Raw genomic sequence first — 15,733 nt, 5'->3', positions numbered from 1 at the left:
ATCTTCTGCAGGTTGCATCAGATTATACTCAGCTGCAGTACTTCCACTTGAAACTGTCATGCCAGCATAAGGCTTCACCTGTCTATCATCATCCAGACGCAAACGGTGCAAATTACGGTATGTGTAAGTATATATATATATATATATATATATATATATATATATATATATATATATATATATATATATATATATATATATATATATATATATTTCTTCTTAATTTCTACATCATAAATTAAATTCTATTTTATTTATATGGTGCCAATTCAGGTACATGTCACCTCAAGGCACTTTCCAAAGTCAGATTCCATCAGATTATACAATATAGTTACATATTTACATATGTAAATATTTACATTTTTCACAGTTATGTAACAAGTCGTCGTTGAGGCTGAAATACGCGCCTGATTTTCTGCACAAATAAAGGCAAGGCGGGAAAAAAAGTGTCTCATTGGAATCACACAAGTATCTCAGTTAATAAAAAAAAAACATTTTAAATTAAGAAACATTTACTTGGCTCAATAAAAACATGATTGGAAAAGTCACAAAGAACACAGATGAAGAGATCGTGCACATAGTGCTCGAGGATTCTGAAAACATCAGAAGCTACAGTTGCTGCGTGCCGTTGAGTTCACTGCTCACGTTGCCGCCGTCTTCCTGAATCGTGCTACATATCATCCACTGCTTGACATAGTTCGAGTTTAAGTGTGTGTGATCGGGAAACGAGTTTGAGTGTGAGTCCGAGGCTCCGGGGCTGATGCACTCCCCAAAACCACTGTCGATGGTGTCCAAGTCCACGTGAGGGTAGCCGTCCTCCGACTGCTCATTCGACCCGAATGAGTCCAGCGACACCCTCTCTTCGTTCAACTCGCCGTCTGCCTGAAAGTTCTGGTTCTCTATGATTAAATCGTTGGCTAGTTGGTTTTCTCGTAGTGAAATGCCGCTGTGCCGGTCCATGCGGGACGCCTGTGCGTCCCCTGAATTGTAGGGAGCGTCCTCCCTGTGGGTGTCATCGAACGAGCCGAAGCTTTCTCCATCCTGGTAACTTCGGAGCGAGCTCTGTGACGTCACTTCCCCCTCGAACTCCTCTCCCGACAAGGTCACGGTGTGGATGGAGACGTGTCCCGCGGAGTGGAGGGTGCCCTGCGACGCGCCGCTGTGCTGGAAGTGCGGCAGCAGGTTGTTGGGAAGCTGTGGGGTGAAGCCCTCGCCATCTTTCGCCTCCACGTCCTCGCTGTAGCTCTGCTTGTCGTTGCACCAGTGGAAGATGTCGCTCTGCTTCTCGCTCGGCATCGGGACGCATGTGCTGATCTTTAGGTAATCGTGCTCGCTGAACACAGGCTTCACCCAGTCCTGCAGAAACAAATAGACAATATTTAAGGTATACTATGCAACCGGCGTTGATTTTCCAGCGAGGCTCCCCCCAGAGGGCGAAAGTAAAAGTGCACTATCGTAAAGATGCTCAGCTGTTCTGGTTTGAGCTTAGCAGACAGGCGAACACAACCAATACAAAAGTCGAAAAAACGGCAGTACAAACAATGACTAACACAGTGAAAGTATGAACATGCACACAGAGAGAGAGAAACCAGTCCAATGCAGTGTTTCCCCTAGGAATTTGGGACAAGTTAGTTTTATTTTTTTATTATTATTTTTTTGGAATGTCGGCGAGGCGGTAGCGTGAGGGAAACCCTACAATGTTACTTACAATCGCATCAGCAGAAACGCGAGGTCCGCGTCAGCCTTGCAGCCTTCTTTTTCTTTTAGTTCTCGCCATTCAGAAAAAGCTTGGGTGCGGGCCGAGGGACTCCTGCAATTGCAAGTGCGGTATTTCCCCCACAGACCACCAGGGCGGCCGAGAAAACCTTAGTTCAACCTGAAATGACTCGTTTAATCATCCAAAACGGTATGGAACACATTAATTAACTGAAAAATGTTGCATAGTATGCCTTTAACTTTGATCAGTGTGTTGGCAGAAATAATGAAACACTTTCATTCTTTGGAATTTCCTGGGAATACAAACTGTGATTAACATGTTCAGGTGACCGTATTTAAGAGCCGACATTTAAATTGAAATATACATATCTTAATTTGAAAATCAAATGGGCTCAAATGGCAGAAAATGTCTATGACATTTTGGCTTCTGAATATGCTTTTTACCTATTGATGAATATGCTATCGCGTAAACCTCTTTCAGTTGGCAGTATGAATAGAAAAGCTATCAAATTCAGTCCATATGCAGATAATATTCCGCTTTACGTGACCCTACGGCTTCAGGACGATGCAAGGCATGTCTGTGTTGTAGGACACCTACCATCAGTTGCTTTGAGTTAATGGCGATAATTTATTCAACAAAAATTAAAGACATGTAGATTGCCTCTTTCTTTTTCTCAAATCAATGTTAAAAAACGTGTGAGCAACTTTTCTGGATTTGAACATCCGCCCTCATCCGATTGACCATAAAACCACATTCTTGGTGCAGGTCGTGGGTTCTTCTCAGCGTGACAACTTTGATGTTAGGCCCAATGAAATCACTGCAGTGGTCCCAGAAAGTAGCTGCCCATCCGCTTTGTTTTAAAGCATTCAGTGCTTCCTGCAGCCTTCATTTTTACGGTTCTTTAAGGGACGTCTTAGTGCAGATTGTTCATATTTTCGGATGTGATGTGGTGGAAACTCATTCCTGGGGCTGTCAGTACACAGGTGCAACTTCTGAAATCTTTCATGTCACATCTAATACCTTTATATCTGCAGGTTTGGATGTGTTTTACACCTCTTTACCTTTTCCATACTAAGCATGTTTTACCTACTCCAATATTTCTTTCTAAGGTTTTTAAAAACTATATATTTCCTTGAAACATCTGATGAGTGAGATGATGCTAATTATAAGTATTCAGATATCAGCCTATAGTAACAACAAAGTTCAAGTATGAGAACCATTTCAGAAACAAGTTAGCTATTAACTTTGATGCTAAGTTGATGCACAAGCCGGAAGCTTTTAAAGAAGTTCAAAAACTTCAGTGAAGTGTAAAACATGTGCAGCCACCTATATCCTGAGATGTCCAGATAAGCTTCAATCAGAGCTTCGACGCCAAGGCTACCACATCCTGACAACAAAGCTCATGAACGGCGCTCGAAATCTGCAAATCAAGAGAGATGCAAGCAGCCTGCACCACAAGGACGAGAGATACGGCAGCAGACCAGAGCGGCGTCAGAAAGAGAACGGCGCTACAGCCAGTCTGAAGTTGCAAACCAAAAAAGATGCACCGGAAAAAAATGAACAGTTTCACTTTTTACGCCTTTGTGTGCTGGTGGTTGTTTAAGTAAACTCAATGCAATATGGAACTTCTCTGAATAAAAAAGGCTGATTTCAAAATAAACTAAAATAAAAGATGCTTTAATGTTAACAGATTTCCCTAGCTTCTAACATTATTTTATGTTTTTCTAAACTTTTGTTGTGTTTTCTCTGTATTCAGTCCCAGATTATTGTTAATATTTAAAGAAATCACAAACATCTTGGTTGGGGAAAAAAGATCCATCTTTCTTTATGTTTTTATTTATAGCAGCATCATTTCTCTTGTGGTGACGTTTTTGTTCCGGTAAATTCTCGAACAGTGCCCTCTGCTGTACATTGTGTGTAATTACATCTAAGTTTTGACGCTCCTTTCAAAGAGATGGTTTTACTTTGGTTTCGAATTGAATAACATTACTTGGTCATAACAATGACAACAACTGTTCAAATACTGCAAAATTTCAAGAAAATGTGGTTTAATTACCAATTTATGAAGACGATCAACCTAATTGGTTAGGAAAACCTGAGTAGCTGGAGGGAATCTCCAGAAATAAGCTTAACATTTAGCTGCATGACATTTCCTCACTAAAGCAGAGTTCACACTAAAATTACTACAATTATCAATCTAACAATAATGAAGGGAGGACTTTGAATTTCGCTCTGTTGAAATGCAAATCCTATTATTGAATTAATTACATTGTGTCGTCAGATCAGCAGACTCAGGGGTTTCTTTTAAAGACCGGCTAAAACCGTATCTTTTTTTAAAATCTGCTTTTGTTTAATTTTGCCTAGTGTGTTTCTATCTTCTGTTGTAAAGCGCTTTGTGAATTTGATCTGAGAAATGCTGTATAAATAAAGCTGTAAATGAGAACTGATTGTCTCAATGAATAGGAATGGATAAATCTAACAACTTAATCTGCATTTTGAACATCTCAGAGGAATTGCAGAAAAACTAGTCTGGCTTGCAGGCTTCTTTACGTCCACTAACCCAGTAAAGCAATTGCATCAATTTCCTTTCTATTCTCGTTTTGCTTTTCTCTTTCCAAAGAAAGTTCTTTGTTCATCTGTCCTCTCACTTTAGGCCTGGTTTTAACTCTTTTAGAGGTTTAGTCTTGTTAAAAGGACGTTGTTTGTCTCCGCTGTTGTTATATGATTAATCAGGTGGAGGGATTGCTGTAAGGGGAAACTTTAGCGCCATCTGCTGGCCAACCTAAGTAGGCAAATGTCTTAGCAGTTTGAGATTTTTGCATTATAATGAAGATGGTGTTTTTTAAGCATATTTAATACAGTGATGAACAGATGAAGGGCTCTAGATCCACAGTTTATTGCAGATGTGGATCAATTCTTGTAATATTTGTAAAGTATTCTTGAACTTTCTACATACTTCTTTCAGGAAATAGATGACAGAAGGTAACAGTTTTGATCTTTTTGTTTCGACCTGTTGTCCTATAATAACTCTTTCAGACGCAGTTGACTTTGCAGGGTAGTTTAATTAAAACCTACACTGCCGTTATTCTGGTCGGCTACATGCAGGAACCGTTTTTAGACCCATGAAGCTTAAAGGTTTGTGTCAAGAACAACCCATTGTGGAGATGTCGGCCTACACAAGCACATAATCTGTTTGCTGATATATAAAAATAGCAGACATGAAAAGAATAAATTTACATGAGGGGAAAAGACACACGGTGGAGAAGATAAAGAGCAGCGCTGAGCGAACAACACTGGTGGAAGAATGAAAGCAAACCACAACGCTCTCACTATGTGTCTCCGTCAGGTGAAAAACAGGCTGTTTTCGGTGTGACACCACGGCAAATCAAAGACCCGAAACAGAACTTCTGGGGGGGGTAATTTCCACTGGAGTGGAACAGGTCTGACTGGCTGAGGCAAAGATCCACCCACAGCGTGTCAGGCTCCTGAAGCCCCTGCACACCGAGTCATGCACATCACAGAGTCTGCTCAGGCTGCAGTCAGAGGGGAAGTCCCCGCCACGCAGGGTCCAGATGTGCTGTAAGTCCCCTCTCCGGCAGCACCTGCTGGGCCGGGCTGGAAACTACAGACTGAGCGAAAGGGCACTTTTGCTTTCTCTTACCTTAAAATTCCCTTCGTAGTTCTGGTAGAGGGGCTTGAAATATTCGTTGGGTCTGGGGATGTATGTAATCATTCGTAGCTTTTTCTGCCAACACCTGAAAACGAAGCAAAGGAAGAGTTGAGAGGAGCAGATGATTAAATGACTTTTCCAGACTGCATCAAACATCATATATGGCAGAGGTGTCCAAGCTGCGGCGCTGGGGCCACTTGTGGCCCCCTGGAATGATTTTGTGCGACCCACTGACAATAATTCAGGATAGGTGCTGGTTCCTCGGTCCAGTGGGTTGGGTCAGCATCTGCTATTTCTCTCTATATTTCACCTTACTGTACGGTCCCCATCTTATGCTTTATTGTTTGCTTTTGTTCTGTTCTCTTCCGTTTAGGTCCATGTTTTTATCTGGATCTTTGCTGCTCGACATCAGCCGTTTGAAATCATAACCAGCTATCCTGATAAAATCACAGGCCTTTCTACGCAAGGATTACGCAGCAATTTGCTAAACTGATGAGTCAAAGTTTGACCTTAACGTTTGATCATAAATGATTCCACGCACCGACGCTCAGAACAACGTGTTGATCAACATCATCATGAGGGTTTATTAGAAAGGAGGCAGTGATTGAGAACATGTTTTTTTTTTCTTTTAAAATTTTCAGAAATCGAAAGAAAGACTAGAAAGGAAAAGTCTATTTCAGTGTAAGTGAAATCCTCACATTCCTCCCATTATAGTCTCCAGCCCCCTTCAAGGCACAGGTTCTGACATGGAAGCTCACATATTGTGTTTCTAAGGCAGAATATCTGCAAAACCAGAACTCATCATAACATTTAATGCAGCTCTTCTTAACATGCTCAGTTTAGTCAAAACGGCTGCTGTTAAAAAAGTCAATTCAAACAAAACATCTCTGGACTATACGTCCAGTCCTTTGGTTTTATTATAGATGTAGCAACGGATTCGAAAAAAAAAAGAATAAATACGGAGGATTAGAGCCTTAAAAAATAAAACTTAAAAAAGGCTATTCAATTCTGACTTTAATCACAGAATTCTGAAATTAAAGTCAGAATAATTTTGAGACTAAAGGCAGAAAGGAATTTTTTTTTAATGGCCCTTAACCTCTTCCGTAAATAAAACCTTAAAAAAGCAAGTAAACCTTTGTGAACTGCTCACTCTGCGGCCCTTTCAGTGGTTCACCTCCTTCCTTGGATCACTTAAAGATAATTTAACCACAAACACTGCAGATAATTATTTTATCCATAAACTAAAGCAAGACAGAAATCTGCATTTATGTCAAATATGACAGCTTTGTGCTTCAGCTGTTTCATGAGAAAGGTTAAAATACCTCAATACAACCTGTCTTCAATCTGCTAGGAAGCTTTTTATATATTGCTTTCTGGAAAATTGACTTTGAACAGGTCTCTGCTTCTTCCTAATTATCAGAACCAAGGGCATTCCCTCTGCTGCAAAATCGTAAAATGGTAATTGGCTTGCACTTGCACAGCGCTTTAACCAGTCCAACAACCCCAAAGCGTTTTACACAACAATCAGTCATTGACAACCTGACGGTGGTGAGCTTTGTTAGCAGCCACAGACTGACGAGGCGAGGCGGCTACGCATCAGGGCCACCGGGCCCTCTGACCACCGCCAGCAGGCGATTCGGGTGGAGTGTCTTGCCCAAGTACACAACTGAGCAGGATGATGGAGCAGGGGATCGAACCAGCAACCCACCAATTGCAGGACAAACTCCCTGACTCCTGCACCACTGCTGCAAGAAATAATACTGACTGTTGATCTCCCTTTTCTAGTAAAAACAGATTATTCTTTTGGGAAGCATCACTTCCTTCAAACGAAACAACTTACGGTCAACATCCTGTTTTACTTCCAAATAATTCAGATGTCTGCAACCCCTGAGCAGAGTGTGAAGATCAATGTCAAAAGCTAACAGTTGCAAGACGATATTTCTGGAAAAAAAAAACAAGTTTGCTTGCATTTTATATTGCAGTGTTGGCACTGCAAGCAGGAATTGCCCTCCGGAGGCAAATGCTGTCTGCTGCTGTCTGAGTCATGTTTTCCTATTCAGTACTGAATTGGACTGCTATGTCTTTTTTTATAACTTTAAACTCCTCCCAAACATCTGGGGATTGATCTACATTCAACAGACATCGCTTTGAAACACAGAATGTGATAAATCAAGCTTTCATTGTTTTTGTGAATGCACCAAAAGTTTGTTTTTTTTAGGCATGATGACCATCTTTGTATGATACCTGGAGTGCCTGGACTGAATTATCCTACAATGATCACAGATTGTTTACGTATAAAACAGTTTGTGAAACCTGTAAGCCATTAATTCAAAACGCTGAAAGGAACGGCGCGCAGAAGGAGAGGCAACAACCGCCAGTGAGTGCAAAGGCAAACGAGAACTCAAAGTGTGAGAACTGCTTTTAAAACTAGACTTGTCGCGTCATCCTAAAACAAAAAGAGAACAAGCTATCTGGTTGGCTACTCCTCTGACTTTGTGTTTGCCTCCTGAAACTGTGGAGACCCAGAGCCGGTTGCTCTCAGCTCTCTGCTGCATGACTTCCTATGCCTGTGATACATTGGGTGCAACGTGCCGCTGCATGTACAGCGTTGACGTGGTTTTAACATGTGGGAGGTGATGCTAGGAATCAACCGGTGCGGTGAGACGTGTTGCTAATCATTTACTGGAAGACAGCATGATGGTGACCTTCAGTCCTTCACTCCAGTTTATCAGCTTATTTTTACTGAGTAATTAATCCTGATGTGTTTGAACAGAAAGTAAAAAAAAAAAAACTCGATAAAGTTTATTTAGCTTTTTGTTTTGTACTAACTGAAATGAGGGGTGAGTAGGGTGGAAGCTGATTAAACACACATGATAGTCCAGTGTATGAGAAATACTCACGGTTTTTGCAGGTATCCCAATAACAGGAGGGCGAGGACGAGAATGATGGGCGTTGAGATGTAAAGCCAGTAACTATTCATTCCTGGAAAAGCGACAACGATCAGTATCTAACAACCCAGTGGGTGTGGCCTAAGAAGCATTTTTTGAGAAGAAAAGGTCTAATGTGTTGCACCTTCTACATCAGGAGGAGACCGCGCTGTGCTCCACTCGGCACCAGAACTCCACTCACTCCACGGGCCCTGATAGAATGCATCTTTACAGTATTTGACCTGGATGTCTGCGACGTAAGAGGCACCAGGTTGCAGCTTCTCCTGATTCAGCTCAAAGTGCTCCTCATCCCCTTCTAACTCCACGTTGATTGGAACCTGTTAGGAAGAAAAAAAACATACAACTCAGCACAACGTCATCAGCAGACAGCTTTTATCGATTGTCATCTGTGCTACGGTTAACTTTTCACTTTTCACTTTTGCGTAGAGATTACCTGAAACGGGTCTTCCGTGTTTCTTATGCGAACTCTGCTGACGACACAGTCGTCATAGTCGCTTCTCCAGGTGATGTTGTAGAATGCAGGGAGTGTAACGTTTGTCACTTTGACATCAACAGGAGGTTCAAGTTTTACTGTGAAAGAGTCGAGTGGGGTCACAGGAAACATGAGGTCAAAAATGTGTTTGTTCCAACGACAAAACCTTCTAGCTTTAGCCTTTACTCTGAGAACCAGGTTATCTCTTCCACTTTCCAGCATTACTAAGAAGGGTTCCTTATCAGCCAAAGCTCGCTGACCTTAAAGCGGTTCTCAGTGGCATTTGTTTGGTTTGGTTTTACGTCAGTCAGTTATCAGTTGAGCAATGAATGGTGCATGCTGATTATTATCTGTCAACCTACCTGCGTTCCATAACTCCCAGCTTGTCATCTCACTGGGATTCGTGCTACCGGGCTGACTGGCTGTGGTATTGCACATCGTCCCCACAGATGCAACCAAGATGAGGGACTTAACGATTGTGCACCAGGACCGAGGAGGTTGGATCTCACAGCTGCCTTCAACGATATCATCATAGGTTCTGTGCCTGAGCAATTGGATGTTAAAAGAAGTGATAGTATAAGACTTTGCTGATGGGAGAGACAAATACAATTACTGGAGTTTTGTGACAACAATTAAAAAAGTGAAATAATCATAACATTCTCAGATATGCAAATCCCACATGGAATTATTAGAAACAATGTATAAAAGCTTGGTATTTTTGATGCTGTCGAAGTCTCAATGTACCAAACATGTTTTTTCTCTTGCAGACAAAAAGAAATGATGCATTTATTTATATATTTCTTTGTACACTTTTGTGAGGAATCTCTTTTAGCATGCAAAGCGTTCCATCTCATTTTGAGATGCATAATATGTAGTTAGCGTACTTTACAGCCAATCACTAGATTAGCTCCCCAATTCACTTTAGGGGTAATAAACTAAGCGGTCACCTGTCATGGTGCCAATGTTAACAATGTGCAGAGTATAAAGTGTAACAGAATTTGGTCCGGTTAATACAAAATATCAGAGACTTTCAGCAAATCTGACTGATATCCAAGCATTTATAAGCCATTTAAATAAGGAGAATAACAGCCACCATGGTCCTTTTACTCTTTCCCTTTACATCTCTTTCTTTAGTCTGTTTGAATTCATCATTTCATTGTTCCACACAAGGTGTTTGCTCTCATGCAAACTTTGGGAACCACAACTCTAAAGTGTTTTCACACGTGAAAAACAGAACAAGCTGTATGTTTCTCCAGACTTTTGTTACTAGTCAGACATGAGAGTCTGTTTTCGTCATTGATGTAAAGAAGAACTGACTGAAACGAGAAACTAGAGGAGGTAGTGAAAAGCTGGGTTCAAGCTAGAAGCAAAACATCTGGGAAGATGTGTTGTTCTCTACACGCCATTGGCTTATCCCTCTTAATATCACGTGAGTGGAGCATCGACACTCAAAAATGAATGCTGCAGAGGCTTGCATTCATAAATACCTGATCTTTCTACACACTGTTAAATGTGTAGAAAGATCTGATGAGATGGTCTTCTTTACAAAGAGAATCTAACACGTCATTACAGCAGGTTGCGATTTATTATTTCAAATAAAAAAATGATTATTATTATTATTATTATTATTATTATTATTATTATTATTACTATGCAAGGACATAAATGTATCTTGTTTTAAAATATAATGCCTGAGGAAAAAGATTAAAATGTACCTGCTTATGCAATAGTGGAAAAGAGACAAGTTTTAGTAACGATGACAGGACAACTTTTACCTGCAAGTCACATTAAGAAGAACAGGAAGTGCTGGCACAGAGCCTGAGCAGGAGCAGTTCAGCACATTTTCGTAGTCAGTGTTGCAGGTTACATTGCAGAAAGATGCAGCTGCTGCAGATGAGAAAAAGGAGGTCAGTTGCACATGTTGCCGTACCTAGATTTCTCCGTTTCTAATCTCGAAAGTCAGCCACAGTGGTTTTTGACTCAAGGAAGCCTCACTTAGTTTTAAGAAGCAAAAGCCACGTTAATTTAAGGATTAATGAAATGCAGGCATTACCGTGCAATTAAACAAAATTTACAATTAAAAGAAATGACGTAAGAGAATAGTCATCAGAAATGTTAATGAACAGAGCAAAAGGAAGGAGTAACGTGCTCATTAGATAAAATCAACCTTCTTACCTCCACCAATAAGTAATGCCAGACCCCAGAGCAATGATAAGGACAGAGGTGGAGGAGCCATGGGGGTGACTCACTGTTTTCAGAAGCTGGGCAGGCCAGGGGAAACACAGCAGCTTTATCTAAAGATAGAAATAGAGTTTTCTATTTACTGCTGAGGTTGATGATACAACATTTAGAAGAAAAATGCTTCAGCTTTCTCTCATCTTTTGCTAAACTGGAACCAAGGTAATTCATTACAATAAAACAAGAGCTAAGCAGGATTTAAAGAGTTCAAGAAGAGATTATCTATTATTTGCCTCAATATCAACAATCAGGTGATATGAAGACAAATTATTAGATGTACATTGTTTTACAAAAACATTAAGTATTAAGCAAAATTGATAATCCAAGACCGTCATTTCTTCAAGCTGTGACATTTTAAGCATAAATACAGAAGAGATGGCAGTGTTACCTTTTTTTAATGAGATTTCCTCCAACTTGATGAGAGACGGAGGCGCCGGAGTCACTAAAACGTTGATGCCTGAAGAGTGAGAGGAAGATTGCTCAGGCGGTAAGCTAAAGCCGTCATAGTCAGCGTGGTGAGTCAGGATGTGGTTTCAGAGCGGTGTAATGTGGTACCTTCCCACCATTTCCAGTTTTCAGAAAGTCATGAATATGTATCAGCTACTCAGGCTATAAAAAGTCAACAGGAAATTAAAAATGTTTTGTGCAAAATAATTCAGACATCAACTTTGGTTCACCTTCTTTACCTATAAAGAACAAAAAAATTGACTTTTTCGGTTGCATTTTAAAAAGTGTGCAGGCTCTTAAGGCAAGAACATTTTATGCTGTAACCAACTAGATGCATTAATTGAGATGAAGGCATTCAAACATCCTCTCTAACCCAGTTATTTAGACCTTTCACTTACAATACTTTGCTGCAGCGTCAGAGATTCCTGGGAGGGGTCGCTAGCTTTATTTTGTCAAATGTTATTCAAAGACTGAGCCTAGAGCTGTTTTTTTTTCTTCTTTTTTTAAATTATCAGTTTACTTTAGTTGTAGGTTTGTTTGAGTCTAGTTTGGTGTTTTAATGAACCGAGGAAGATCTAAGGGGTCTAAATGCTGTGTTTTACACATTAAAAGTGGTGTTTTGATGATGGACGTGTATTGTCTAACAATCTAATTTGGAACTGAATAGTCCAACTATTTTAGCTTTTAATCTGAACCCCATTTTGAACATAGTTGTTTTCCATCTAGAATGAGTATAAATGAGGCTATGGTTCCGTCCAAAACATTCTAGTTATAGCCCCTAGCTTCTGCTTCTTGACCTTTCATGAAATTAACTGTACATCAATAGTCAGAACTCTATTGTGGGTTGGAAAGTAGCTTTAGAAGGCTGTGCCGATTTTGGACAGCCATTAACTTTAACGTCATTACGTGACGAAAACGCACAAGAAAGATTCTAATTAAATTTGGGCCTACAGCCTTATTAAAAAGAACTTATGAAAGTGTGCGGTCTCTTCTCTCTGGACTTTTTTATTAATTTCCGTGAGGTGGGCTGTGCTTATACATCATGTCATGCAAAGAATTGTGGGATTCCTTATAGCTGCTCAGCACCAGTATGGAATATTGTGAGCTTCCTATGCTAAAGGAGCTCTGACAGCAAACATATAGGCTCCTTTTCCCACTTCCTTCTTTACTGACGCACTATTTTTACAGCGCTCAAAGTTATAGTTGGTAATCCTGCTCAGAAACACTTTTTGTTATTCTGGATAAAGTTGTCCTTCCATTCTGAAAGTAGTTAATACATTATGTATTCAGAAAGCAGAGGTTAAATAAATTGTTCTCTGTGGGAGCTGAATTGGACTGTACAAACTATAACCAATCTCTGCCTGTGCAAGTTCAACTGCTGCTCACATGGAACCCTTCTCCACATCGGCCTTCAAAGTTCTCGTTTGAATATTTGCTACTACCACCTACTACGGTCCGAAGGGCAGGGATTTTTGTCTGAGTTTTGTTCCTGTTCTCACATATAGAGATTACACTTACCCCCCTCTGTCTCTAAAGTTCTGGAGGAATCGGCTTATATTGGTTGTCCCACATGCCTATTATTCTGACCTGCTCACGTAACGCCAGTGTGCGTGCTCGTTCCTTGTTAGTTTCTGCTTGCTGGCTGCGCATGCGCACTTCTAGTGTTTATGTATCCAGGTAACTTAGCGGCTAGCTTAGCGGCTAGCCGTTCATTGTAGCCATCTCAGCGTAGACTCTGAACTGGCTGAGAGTCGCAAGAAGTGAAACGTGTTCATGTTTATGAGAAGAAAAGGAAGGCCTCCACAAAAAAAAAAAAAAAAACAAGACCAGAATGGATTTGGGAGATTTTTTTCACATGATCCTCCTGAGGAGCAGAAGAGCAGGTGAAACGGTCTTGCGCATGTGCAGTTATTAAAAATGGGACTTGGGGAAACTTCTGGTAAAGTCACCGACCTTAGCTTTAATATGGCAAATACTGACATAATTAAACTTTGGCTAAAGAGTCCTTAACAATTGGACCTTTTCAGATGCAGGCTAAGTTTCTCTTATGTCCGTTTCATTGTAAAGTAAACTTTATTTCAAGATAAAAATCTCAAAGCGTTTCACAAACAAAAGGTAAAAAATACACCAGACAAAATTAAGTGAAAGTAGATTTAAAAATATATGTTTTTCGCTGGCCTTTAAAGGAAACTACTGAGTCTGCTGGTCTACTGGTCTCTTTTAGTTTTCAATTCTGTACAGCGGACAATCAGCAGGTCTTGATAACAGAACCTTAGGGCACTAATATGGGTGTAGGAATGTAATAGTTTGGCAATGAGCAGTGGTGACTGTCCATGCAGAGCTCTACAAGTCAAAACTAGGATCTTGAAATGCACTCAATTATTAGACTTAGACAACTTTATTTGTCATTTTGTATGCACAGAGTGCGTACAGAACGAAATTTCGTTGCATACAGCTTGAAAATTGCAGTAAAATTAAATTACAGTATAAAGTGCAGCAGTGATTTAAAAGTAAACAATTTAAATGCAGACAATGCAGGAGAAGTCTTACTGTACAGGTGAGTATTTTTAAAACCATTTATATGTGCAGAATTAATTGTGCAAGGGCATTTGTGCAAGAATACAGCTTGTGGATTACAGTAGATTTAAAATACAGTATAAGGTGCAGCAGTGATTTAAAAGTAAAACAATTGAAATGTAAACAATGCATGAGAAAGTCACAGTGTACAGGTGAGTATTTTTTTTTTTATTATTAACTGATAGCCTATGAAGCTGCATTAGAAAACTTGATAATCTGGTCAGGAGCCTAGCAGATGAGACAAAGCAAAAGCATAAATTAAAATTCCCATCTCAGGACAAGAGACAATATGGCTAAGTTTGGAAATTTTTTGCAGATAGTGGAAACAGCAAAAACAAGAGATTTGATATGATTTTCAAATGTGAAACCTGAATCAAAGGTTATAAGGTCCAGGTCTAAATAGTCCATGTCTTATATTTTAATGCTTTTCAGCATTTTATGTGGTCCTAACCAAACAAAAGAAAGTATCACAAGCAAACAACAGATAGGTTAACAAACTTCAAATAGTGCTATAAATATGTGATTAGTTTATTGTGATGGTCCGACCAGTAAGGCAAAAGGACAAAGGCATATATGAAAAGTATTTTCTATTTATTTTTCCAAAAATTGTTCACAGAAGACTTCTAACATCAAATCTCAAGAAAAAACTGACCTCCCACAATAAACACACAGGGGAATTTATACACGAAGGCTAGCCTACACAAAACGAGGAGGGGTGGGAGATGAGACAAAAGGCCCGTTTACACTACACCTAAAAACCGAGCCATGCCGAGACCGGTCCGAGCTTGGTCCAGTTAACTGAGATAAATGCAGCCGTTTACACACAAGAGTTATCTCGGTTATTTGTTCCTTGGTTGCTCCTCGCCTCGATCTGCGGTACTACCGCTCTCTGGGATTGAAGGCGGGACCGAGCAAATCAAAATGGCGGCACCCGTAATATTCAGGATGTTATTGTTAGACATAGAGTCGGCTTTTGGGACGTGGATAAGACAAATGAACGTCTAATAAGGATTTACAGACGCAGGAAACAACAACAGACGCTGAGGGTGATAAGCAGAGTCATCACTGGAAACCGTGTGGCACGGTAAGGAAGCTAGTATTATTATGAATGTCTGAAATTTGTCTGAATGGAGTGTGAATCGGGACGTGCAGCCAGACACGCCGGGAAACCCGCGGACAGTCAGCTGACTGTAAGGGCATGACGCGGTCTGCTCATGCGCTTCTCGTTATCAGGGAACCGGGCTAAAAAAAACCAGTCCGAGACCTGGTGATGAACTGGTCTGCAGTTAGCGCGGTCCGGTTATCGTTAGCGCGGTCTGGTTCAGTCTGCTGACCATTTACACACAAGAATTATCTCGGTTACCGAGCTCGGACTGGTCTCGGCTCGGTTAAAAAAGTGTAGTGTAAACGGGCCTAAAGACAACAATACATCCACATAAATAACTAATTCAAACCAACATATCTTGACTACAACACAACCATCAAAACACGACAACCTAACACCACAGAGGTTTTAGCAGTTATGTTGTTAGTAGAGAGAGAGGTAGATTCTTTAACATCAAGTCCCCTGCTTCCGGCAGCCTGATGGTTTGTTCCATTTCCTGGTTTGCCTTTCAACCAGTCCTCTCCCCCAGCCAGTCCTTCAAACTCAGCAAAACAGAAAT

At 40.5% G+C, this 15,733-nt stretch overlaps 1 protein-coding gene across 1 annotated transcript; it reads right to left on the bottom strand.

Annotated features, from left to right (window-relative positions):
- Window positions 1-295: 295 nt before the first annotated feature.
- On the bottom strand, window positions 296-11,677 carry il21r.1 (interleukin 21 receptor, tandem duplicate 1). The gene is made up of 9 exons (XM_012858854.3): window positions 11,434-11,677; window positions 10,983-11,101; window positions 10,583-10,694; window positions 9,170-9,351; window positions 8,769-8,905; window positions 8,460-8,652; window positions 8,288-8,369; window positions 5,379-5,472; window positions 296-1,356 (listed from the first exon to the last, which is right to left on the bottom strand). The coding sequence occupies exons 2-9, from the start codon at window positions 11,041-11,043 to the stop codon at window positions 610-612; spliced, it is 1,608 nt and encodes a 535-aa protein (XP_012714308.2). The 5' UTR covers window positions 11,044-11,101; window positions 11,434-11,677; the 3' UTR covers window positions 296-609.
- Between the last annotated feature and the right edge of the window lie 4,056 nt (window positions 11,678-15,733).

The sequence above is a fragment of the Fundulus heteroclitus genome, chromosome 3 (assembly GCF_011125445.2).
Source record: "Fundulus heteroclitus isolate FHET01 chromosome 3, MU-UCD_Fhet_4.1, whole genome shotgun sequence".
In the NCBI taxonomy this organism is placed as follows: Eukaryota; Metazoa; Chordata; class Actinopteri; order Cyprinodontiformes; family Fundulidae; genus Fundulus; species Fundulus heteroclitus.
The sequence above is the reverse complement of the archived record's forward strand: the minus strand, read 5'-3'. Positions and strand labels throughout refer to the sequence as shown.